Source organism: Capsicum annuum, chromosome 8 (assembly GCF_002878395.1).
Source record: "Capsicum annuum cultivar UCD-10X-F1 chromosome 8, UCD10Xv1.1, whole genome shotgun sequence".
In the NCBI taxonomy this organism is placed as follows: Eukaryota; Viridiplantae; Streptophyta; class Magnoliopsida; order Solanales; family Solanaceae; genus Capsicum; species Capsicum annuum.
In genome coordinates this window covers 164,728,146-164,739,074 of record NC_061118.1, presented here as the reverse complement: position 1 = coordinate 164,739,074, position 10,929 = coordinate 164,728,146, and the positions used below count along the sequence as shown (strand labels likewise).

Here is a 10,929-nt window from a genome sequence, read left to right as displayed (position 1 = left end):
AGAATAAAAACTATAGTGTGTTAATAATATTAGTATTAATTATGCTGGGATTTTTCTTATGCATTGTTCGATTTGATATAATAGAAATAACATTCATTGCATGATTTTTCTTTTAAAACAATGTATTTATTTTTTTTAAAAAAATACCCTCTACACCTATGATGAAAATGATGTGAAAATTTTTTTGAAGGGTCACTGTGTCTTTAACTGTATTAATGCATGTATTAGAACTCATTGTATTACTAATATCGTAGATTTGAGGTATTAATTATACAAACATTAATATCAAATAAAGTGTATAATTAATACAAATAAGGTACTAGTAATACATACATAATATTAATATATGCATTATTTTTTTTAATGCACTCTACCAAATCATTCTTAAAATCTTTATTTCTAAAGTTTAAATTCAAAATTTTTATTTAAAATTTATAATAAAATCTCACTTATTCGGTCACATATTTTGTTTGTATTTGAGAATTGAGAATAACAAATAATAAAGTGTGAAATGGTTGATGGATTCTACCTAGTACGAGAGAGTCATATCGTGAAAGAATAGTACATGTTCTGTTCTTTTAGGAACAACAAAATCCTTGTAATCTCCATCCATCCTCTCTTGGTGCCATTGGGTATCCCGCGTACCAAAAGTAAGTTAAAAGACCTTCGCTAAACTTATGCTTTTTCAATTTATATGACACCGATTAAGTTTAAGAAATAATTTTTTTAGTCTTAAGTGTAAATTTAGATATAATTTGATTTAGGATTTTTCAAAGTAGAGCTTCTAAATTTAAAAATTATATAAAAAATTATAAATTACAGTAGTTAATAATTTAGATTATTTAAAATTTAAAAGACATGCATAGAAAAAATTTGGTTAAAAAGAATTTGTGTAACTCTTGGGATTCGAAAGGTATCATAAACAGGGATGTAAGAGTACTCTTTTAGTAGAATGTTTGGCGGAGTAGGTGATTTTTTTTAATTATTGATAAGTTTTTATTTTGATTCTTGCTATCTTTCAGTACATTTAATCTTAAATTAATTAGAAAATGTGTTTTTGATTTGAATTATTTTTAAAACTATATTATTCTCAAAGTAGCTCTACAAATTTAAACGACTTATGAATAATTAAGCTTCCTACTTTATTTTCTATCCACTTTCAGTTTTTTTCTAATTAACTTTCAAGATCATAACAAAAAAGACATATTCTTTAGATAGTGAGGTTCGGAGAGAGTAAAATGCACGTCAGCTGTACTACTATCTTAAAATTAAGCAATGAGGTTGTTTTCGATAGACCCTTAACTCAAGAATAAACATTCCAAAACAATATATATATATATAATAATTGACACGTTTTTTTTTATAAAAGTTATGTACTTATATTTCGGTTTGATTCAATTTTCTTTTTTTTCGTACTTAGTACTAAATTATGCCTGAACCCTTTTTTTGTCGTGTTTGATTTCATTTTTCAATATGGTACGGGTTCAATTTTATTTGAACACCCCTTAATTATCTATCCACCCGTACGGGTTTAAATTTAATTTGAACACCCTAATAATCTATCCACGTACAAATAAAATTGAATTGTCATTGTCAATATCTTTTTAAGTAAAAAGACTTACGTCCACGAAATTAATCGAATATGTGGCAGTGAATTTAGAGATTTTCAAATGACAAAATAATGAAAGATTAAGAGGACAAGGATCACGTTAAACTTCTTTATTATTGACAAGGACAAATTGAGAGCGATTACACATATAAAAAGTTGCTTTGCTTTGTTCTTTCTTTTTCTGAAACATCACTTTTTTTTTTGAAGTTTTTAAGATTTGCAAACTTAATTCCTTAGAAAAGAATATATTCTTCTTCTGTATATATAAAACGATCAGCAAAAGGTTGTATTGCTACTACACTTTCTAATTTCTTGTTTGGTTTATCAATCAAAGCTTTTTATATATATGCCTATCACTGCAGCTGGAATCACTACGTTTTCACAGAGATTACGACTAATTAGGTAATTAGAATGCTGTTCCTTGTTCTTTAAATTTGTTTGCTTAGTTTTAGTGTATAACGCGGGGTATATAGAAGGTAGAATGTATGCAAACCTAAGGTAGGAAAATTTTTTCCTGATAATAATATTAAATATTCACTTCTAATCTTAGATTTAAAAGTCTTAAATCATTCAAAAAATATTTTGATTTCTCGAATGGTCTTTTAACTTATAATATATATATATTTTTTTTTTGCAAATATCAAAAGTTTAGAATATATAATCATGTCTAGCACCTGTATAAATTTATACTGATGGCTAAAATGTTAAAAGTGCTGGATGCAGGTCACAGAAAATGAAACAAATTAAAAGAATGATGAGCACGTTCTCAAGTTGGACCGATAAGGAGGAAGAGGAGGAGGAGGAGATAGAACAGAAGGGTGCGTGGTGGGTGCCACATCCACGAACAGGAATATATTTTCCAAAAGGGCAAGAAAGAGTGATGGATGACATACCAAATGGTGCAGCTTCTCTTCCTCAGACTTATTGGCTAAGGAGTGAAGATGGTGTTGACAAACCCGAACAGGATTTCCACATGGCTAATTATAGGCAACGTTATTGAAACTAGCTAATCTCTTGGTAGGGAGTGCTATTTCTGAATGAGCTCTTAGTCGACACAAATTTAAATTAGTTGGCCACTGAACAATAGATTAAGTAGAGGAAATCTCTTTAGGTGTGGGATCTTCCAATAATAACTAGTGCTCTTATTGGTGTTATATACTAGTACTAGCACTAGCATATGGTATAATAATACAAATAAGACGTGTAGCAGAATAATGTATTATAACAAGATTTCAGAAGTAATCCAATATATCCACGCAGGTTACTAAAGATACTGGTCAATGTTTTGAGCGTACGTCTATACTTGCACCTTATGATATTTTTACTCCTAATTGCTTCGATACATTTTTACTATGTTCGCCTTGGGCTTGGACCAAAAGTACTTTTTAAAGTACTGATAAGTGATAGCTAGTTAGTGTCATAGCGTACTTACATATCCTTAAACTAAAATCCATGCACAATGAATCGTGGATATATATATATATATATACACGTAGAAATCAATTCCTGAAGCGATCTTCCGTTTGTATCAAAGAGTTGAGAAATAACACTAACTAATAATTGCAGAAAAACAAACAGAGGTATCCTTTAGAATCAAAAAAGAAAACGAATACAGAAAAAGATGATCCCTTTTAAGAGCATGCTCATTTGGTACACGAGACAACATAAGATATTTCAGAATTGCACTTGAGATTATAGGATTTTTATTGCATTTTTATATCGTCTACCAAATGCGATAAAATATTTATTTCAAATTTAATTTTGGGATATCCAACCTTGTGTCATTCTGCTTGGAATTATTTTATTCATCTCTGAGATGGGATAAATTAGTCAATGAATTGTAATTACTCGTCCTAAATTTTTTAATTTTATTTGTTATTTTTCATCAATCAAGACAAGATAATTTTTTTTTTTAACTCTTAGTATTAATTGTTTTTCTCCAAATTAAAATATAAACATCATTTAATAGAATACTAAATAACCATATTATTAATTGTGTTTCTTAATCTACGTGGAATGTCAAATTGGATGAAGGGAGTATGATCAATCCTCTGTTTCCATTTGGTTGTAAGTATTCTCTTTTTAGCCATTTTAGAAAAAATATAAGTATCCCTTTCTTTTTTTAAAATTCTTTAATCATAACTTTTTGCATGATATATAAGGTAATATAAGATAAAAAGTTATTTTGATATATTTTTATATAGTTTTTTTATTTTTCTAAATTTTATGTTAAAGTAAAATCAAATACTCTGTTCATTCCTAAATAGTTGTGATCATTTTTATTTTCACTCTTCTTAAGAAAAAATCAATTACACGTTAAATTGACTAAATTATCTTTTTTTGTACTGTAATGATACTTCACATATTTATAACTAAGGATAAAAATATAAAAAAATAATTATGTTTTGATTTTGTGAAATGATAAGTATTAAAAATATTTATTTTTAGCAAAGAAGATCACTAAATAAAAATGAATGGAGTAAACAAATTAAAATACAGGAAGTGGTACTTTCTTGTTTCATTTTATGTGATAGTTAAATTAATTAATATTTGATGTAAATTTAAATTTCTTTAAAATAAAATTTCTATATTTAAAAATTATATAAAATATAAAAAAATTAATATACGTAATAAACAATTTTGAAATATTGAGTAATACCAAACAACCAAATTGAAATAGAAAATCCTACTCCATCTTTTTTGAAGCACAAAGATATTACAGTGGTGAGTGGAGTCTAACAGTAATTCACAAAAAAATGTATAAGTATAAATATAATGGAATTTAGAATTTAGAGAATTTCTTAAAACTAGGGTTTTGTCTAAAACCCAAACAGGACACTGTCACTAATTTAGCTCTTTCCTCCATTGAACTGAACTACCTCTTCCCTTTTCGCTGATTTTAGCTGATTTTGCTAAAGCATCACTCAAAGGTATACTCTTGCTACATCAATTTTATTGTATTCTTTTTCTTGTAGGATGAAAATTTGTGGAAAAAGATCAATTTTTTATTTCAAAGTTTTGATATTTTTGGCAAGCAAAATTGGTGAGTGAGCCATTATAGCTCTATCTTATGCTAAAAAGCTTTGTGGGTATGTCTTGTTTGTTGAAGAAAGACCCAAATGTAGGTACAAAGCAACTCCTCTAATTTGACCATTTGTTGGTTTTTGAGCTTTTTTTGCTCTCTTTATGTATATTCTGCTAAATCTTGAGAAGTTGGGATTATTTCTATAACCAAAATCCTATCTTTATAACTGTTTCTTAATTATTTGTGATTGCTATTGTAGACTCTGTTTTTTTTTGAGCATATATTTTTATCAATTGTTATTTATTGCAGAAGCAGAGTTTGGGAATGACAACATCTGCTTGGGACATTACTGCAACAGAGTTCTTACAAGTATGATCATCACTTATTTTGTTGTCTACAATATGTTCTGTTTATTCATGTTTTGTAAATTGTTTATTGTCTATAATATGTTCTGTTTATTTTGTTTGGGAAAGTGTTTATTGTCGAGAATATGTTCTGTTTATTGATGTTTGGAAAATTGTTAAATATTTTTTGTTGACTAATTTTTGTATCGATCGCCAACGGAACAAATCGTTATGTTTGTTTATATGAACTGCAGGGTTTTCATAGACAAAAGTTAGCACTGCCCAGACATTTTAGTAGGCAGACAAATCGTTTGCTTTGGGGTACACTTCCAAGACAGTGCCCTGCTGGGTATTCGGATAAAAGTTTGAGATTAAGGTCCCATAATCCGGTGAATATTATAGCCGTTGTTTCCGGGGATGTCAGTAGCTTGGTAAATGAAGATTCAGGCAAATTTCAGGAGGTTGCTGAAAAGGTGATACATTTATATCGCGTTCCGTTTCTACAGGACAGTGCCACTGCTGAGCTTCTCAAATTGGTTCAGACAAAGATATCAAATCAAATAATTGGCTTGAAAACTGAACAATGCTTTAACATTGGGCTCAGTTCAGATCTTTCAAGTGATAAACTTTCTGTGCTTAAATGGGTTTTAGGAGAAACTTATGAACCTGAGAGCTTGGGAAGTAAGAGTTTCCTTGACGAGGAGAAGAGGAAAAGTCTGGATGCATATATCATTGAAGTTGGTCCAGGGCTATCTTTCACTACAGCATAGTCTGCTAATGCAGTGTCGATTTGTCAAGCATGTGGGTTACCAGAAGTAAATAGAATGGAACGTTCAAGGAGGTATTTATTCTATGCCAATGGGTCACTTCCGGATAATCACATTATTGCGTTTGCTTCGATGGTTCATGATCGGATGACGGAATGTGTTTATGTTGAGAAGCTTTCTTCTTTCAAGACAAGTATAGTTCCGGAGGAAGTTCAATATATACCTATCATGGAAAAGGGTCGCAAGGCACTGGAGGAAATTAATGAGAAAATGGGCTTGGCCTTTGATGAACAAGACTTAAAGTACTACACCAAACTTTTCAGGGATGACATTAAGCGAAATCCTACGAATGTAGAACTGTTTGATATTGCTCAATCAAATAGTGAACACAGTATGCACTGGTTCTTTACAGGGAAGCTTGTAATAGATGGTCAACCTGTGGATAAGACTCTTATGCAGATCGTCAAAAACACTTTGCTTGCTAATCCAAACAATTCGGTTATTGGTTTCAAAGATAATTCCAGTGCTATTAAGGGGTTTCCAGTGAAGCAATTGCGACCTATTCAGCCTGGTTCGACATGCCCCTTGGACGTGACTACCAGATTCCTTGATATCTTATTTACTGCAGAAACCCACAACTTCCCTTGTGCTGTGGCACCTTATCCAGGTGCTGAGACAGGTGCAGGCGACCGTATCCGGGATACTCATGCTACTGGAAGGGGTTTTATTGTTGTTGCATCTACAGCTGTATATTGTGTTGGAAATCTTCATCTTGAAGAGTCAAATGCTCCTTGGGAAGATCCTTCTTTCACATATCCAGCTAATCTGGCATCACCACTGCAGATCCTTATTGATGCTAGTAATGGAGCATCAGATTATGGGAATAAATTTGGGGAGCCCTTGATCCAGGGTTATACACGAAATTTTGGAATGAGACTGCCAAGTGGTGAGAGGAGGGAATGGTTGAAGCCGATCATGTTTAGTGCTGGCATTGGGCAAATAGATCACCTTCACATATCAAAGGGAGAACCCGAGATTGGTATGTTGGTAGTTAAGATTGGAGGACCGGCATATCGCATTGGAATGGGAGGCGGTGCTGCATCCAGCATGGTCAGTGGACAGAATGATGCTGAGCTTGACTTCAATGCGGTGCAGCGTGGAGATGCTGAGATGGCACAGAAGTTATATCGGCTTGTTCGTGCTTGCGTTGAAATGGGTGAAAACAATCCCATCATTAGCATTCATGATCAGGGTGCTGGTGGAAACTGTAATGTTGTGAAGGAGATAATACACCCACAGGGTGCCAAAATTGATATAAGGGCAATTGTAGTTGGCGATCACACAATGTCTGTTCTAGAAATTTGGGGTGCAGAATATCAGGAGCAAGATGCAATACTAGTGAAGCCTGAAAGTCGCGGTCTTTTGCAATCTATATGTGCAAGGGAAAGAGTTTCCATGGCTGTTATTGGAACAATTAATGGTGAAGGGCGTATTGTTCTGCTGGATAGTGTAGCAATTGAAAAATGTAGGTCTAGTGGACTGCCTCCTCCTCCGCCTGCTGTTGATCTTGAGCTTGAGAAGGTGCTTGGAGACATGCCTAAAAAGACATTTGAATTAAATCGCATGAACACTCTGCGTGAACCACTTGATATTGGTCCTGCAACAACAGTTTTAGATTCATTGAAGAAGGTCCTGAGGCTTCCTTCTGTTTGTTCGAAAAGGTTTTAACCACCAAAGTTGACAGGTGTGTCACAGGCCTTGTGGCACAGCAGCAAACTGTGGGTCCATTGCAGATTCCTCTTGCTGATGTTGCTGTTATAGCTCAGACTTATACAGGCTTTACCGGAGGTGCATGCTCAATTGGGGAGCAGCCAATAAAAGGTCTTTTGGATCCAAAAGCAATGGCACGGTTGTCTGTTGGAGAAGCACTCACAAATCTTGTTTGGGCAAAAGTTACATCTCTTTCTGATGTTAAAGCAAGTGGGAATTGGATGTATGCTGCAAAGCTAGATGGTGAAGGAGCTGCTATGTATGATGCTGCTGTTGCTCTTTCTGAAGCTATGATTGAACTTGGAATTGCAATTGATGGGGGGAAAGATAGTCTTTCCATGGCAGCCCAAGCATCTGGGGAGGTTGTTAAAGCTCCAGGGAATCTAGTCATCAGTACTTATGTGACATGTCCTGATATAACTAAAACAGTTGCGCCAGACTTGAAGCTTGGAGATGATGGTGTACTGCTGCACATTGACTTGGCCAAAGGGAAACGGAGACTTGGTGGATCTGCCCTTGCCCAGGTTTAATATCAAATTGGGGATGAAAGTCCTGATTTGGATGATGTCTCTTATCTTAAAACTGTTTTTAATGAGGTTCAGAATCTAATTTCTGATGAGCTGATATCTGCCGGTCATGATATCAGTGATGGAGGACTTGTAGTGGCTGCCCTTGAAATGGCTTTTGCAGGGAACTGTGGCATTAACTTAGATTTAGCTTCTTTAGGGAGTAGTGTAGCCCAAACACTTTTTGCAGAGGAGCTTGGCCTTCTCATTGAAGTTCAAAGGAAGAACTTGGATTTAGTTCTGGAAAGGCTCCGCCATGGTGCTGTTTCAGCTGATATCATTGGTCAAGTTAGTTCATCTCCAATAGTTGAATTTAGGATTGACGGGATTACACATTTGAATGAGAAAACTTCTGTGCTCAGGGATATGTGGGAAGACACCAGCTTTCAACTGGAAAAGTTCCAAAGACTGGCTTCATGTGTAGAATTAGAAAAGGAAGGATTGAAGAATCGGCGTGAACCATCCTGGAAACTATCCTTCACACCTACATTTACTGATGATAAGTATATGACTGCTGTTTCAAAGCCAAAGGTTGCAGTTATCCGGGAGGAAGGCAGCAACGGTGATAGAGAAATGGCTGCAGCTTTTTATGCTGCTGGATTTGAACCATGGGATGTTGCAATGTCAGACCTTCTCAATGGAGATATCACGCTTGATGAATTTAGAGGAATTGTGTTTGTTGGAGGTTTTAGTTATGCTGATGTACTCGATTCTGCAAAGGGTTGGGCAGCATCCATTCGCTTTAATCAGCCTCTTTTAAACCAATTTCAGGCATTTTACAACCGTCCAGACACTTTCAGCCTCGGAGTTTGCAACGGGTGCCAACTTATGGCTCTGTTGGGTTGGGTTCCGGGGCCCCAAGTGGGAGGTGTTTTGGGTGCTGGCGGGGACCCATCACAGCCAAGGTTTGTACATAACGAGTCAGGAAGATTTGAGTGCCGCTTCACGAGTGTGACAATAGAAGAATCACCGTCCATAATGTTCAAAGGCATGGAAGGTAGTACGCTGGGTGTTTGGGCTGCTCATGGTGAAGGAAGAGCTTATTTCCCTGATGATAGCATTTTCAATCATATTCTTGGCTCAAACTTGGCACCAGTGAAATATTTTGATGATGATGGCAGACCAACGGATGTATATCCTTTCAATCTTAATGGCTCTCCCTTGGGTGTGGCGGCAATTTGTTCTCCGGATGGGAGGCATCTTGCATTGATGCCTCATCCCGAACGCTGCTTCTTGATGTGGCAGTTCCCGTGGTATCCTAAGAATTGGGATGTGGAAAAGAAAGGTCCAAGCCCCTGGTTGCGGATGTTCCAAAATGCTAGAGAATGGTGCTCATGAGGTAACTGTTTTGCTTCATTATGAACTGTTTTTCATCTTCCTGTCGGTATTGGCAAATAAGTTCATGTTTTTGTACTCTATCTTCAAGTAATGTAAATGTTTTAGTTTTCTTACTCCATTATGTCTAGTGCACCTTTAGCGTTGAAATCAGGCTTAATGAATGGACTGGGGCTGTACTTTTTTTGGCTAATTTCTTCGAGGATTGAACAATTATTGCAGAATGGATAAGACACAAAGGTTGAGAAGTCTATGAAGCAGATGAAGGAGTGGAAGCGCAGAGCTCAGATAGTACGCGGTGTCAAGAAGGGTAATGGTTTTCAGCTGCTACAACATTGAGAGACTTCATTTATTCTGGTTCTGATTTTCTCGTTGGTTGAATTTTGCAGATGAAGGTTGGAGATGCTGGCAACAAGAAATGATCTGCCAGGACCAGCTCCTTTAAACCAAGCACAGAAAATGTTTGCCATTGTTATGTTTCTCTGGACATTTATTGTTACGTTTTGCTGGTCCTCACCTAAAGAGCAAAAACCAAAATTTTAAGTCTGCCTGTGCTTGAGTCCCTAGCCCCGGATAAAGGAGGAGGAAAGTTTATAGTTTATCATAAGTCAGATCCTCTTGGTTTGTTACTTCCTGATTCGATTCCACTCATTGTGAATATCTTCTTCTCTGTTATGATAATCTCGACTCTTGTTCATCAATGTCCTTTCCATAGCTTTACTGCTGTGCCTAATTGTCGGCGCTGTGGTTTCCTTTTGTGACTTGCAGTTAAAGTATCATCTTTCTGGTTGCATTATTAGTAGCATAAACCAGCTCTGATCATCTGTTATTTACAATTCTAGAATGAAACTAGGGCCAATTTATAAATGCTTAGATGCACTTATGTTTGTAAAACTATGTACCATATAGGTAATAAAACGAAGGATGGATAATCCTATCAACTATTCATGGTTCAATGATAATGTTCAAACACAATCTATCTAGTCTATAATAAATAAAGGGAAAAGGTTGAAGGAAACAGAAAAGAATACCACATGAGGGCCAAATGTAAATCGTTCTATTAATAGTAAAGGGCATATTTGTGATTAAATTTAAAGAAAGAGCAAAATATATTCTATTTTTAATATCTAAGGCTACTAATAATGAGTGCATACTTGTGATTAAATTCGAACGGGCAGAAAACTTATTCTATTTCTCATCATTAGGGACATTTATGACCATTTGGTGTGACTTTCTCTTCTAACCCAATCATAATTTTTAGCCATTTTTTCATTCATTTAAAATCTCCGTTTCGTAGCTATGTTTCCTCATTTAATAAATCGTTTTTAAAAAATAATCTTAGAGCAAACAAAATACAAAATTATAGTACTCCTTGTTCAGTTCATGGAAAAGTATATTAATTCGATTAAATAATTTTTTTAATTTATATATCATTGTATCTTGATTAGATATTTGATCAAAAAATCGCTTTATAAATAAAAAAAAAAAACAATCTATTAGTGAAATCTGAATA

At 34.6% G+C, this 10,929-nt stretch overlaps 2 protein-coding genes across 3 annotated transcripts; both read left to right on the top strand.

Moving 5' to 3' along the window:
- The first annotated feature begins 1,760 nt into the window (after positions 1-1,760).
- Positions 1,761-2,878, top strand: LOC107879947. Of its 2 annotated transcripts, none has more exons than XM_016726869.2 (2): positions 1,761-2,011; positions 2,333-2,878. In XM_016726869.2, exons 1-2 carry the CDS (start codon positions 1,956-1,958, stop codon positions 2,607-2,609), a joined length of 333 nt encoding a protein of 110 aa, XP_016582355.1. In that variant the 5' UTR covers positions 1,761-1,955; the 3' UTR covers positions 2,610-2,878. The 2 variants fall into 2 exon arrangements, with proteins under 2 accessions (XP_016582355.1, XP_016582354.1); XM_016726868.2 differs by having other exon boundaries at positions 1,796-2,011; positions 2,321-2,878.
- A 1,486-nt stretch (positions 2,879-4,364) lies between these two features.
- LOC107840194 (probable phosphoribosylformylglycinamidine synthase, chloroplastic/mitochondrial) lies at positions 4,365-10,212 on the top strand. The gene is given in 6 exon segments (XM_016683972.2): positions 4,365-4,539; positions 4,944-5,003; positions 5,233-7,468; positions 7,471-9,420; positions 9,639-9,726; positions 9,806-10,212. Coding segments are annotated over 3 exon segments (4,230 nt in total). The 5' UTR covers positions 4,365-4,539; positions 4,944-4,958; the 3' UTR covers position 9,420; positions 9,639-9,726; positions 9,806-10,212.
- The last annotated feature ends 717 nt before the right edge of the window (positions 10,213-10,929 follow it).

Coding starts and splice junctions, on each gene's coding strand:
- LOC107879947 (XM_016726868.2), top strand. CDS start 1,956: ATGCCTATCACTGCAGCTGGAATCACTACGTTTTCACAGAGATTACGA. Junction 2,012..2,320: donor CAGAGATTACGACTAATTAG/GTAATTAGAATG, acceptor AAATGTTAAAAG/TGCTGGATGCAGGTCACAGA.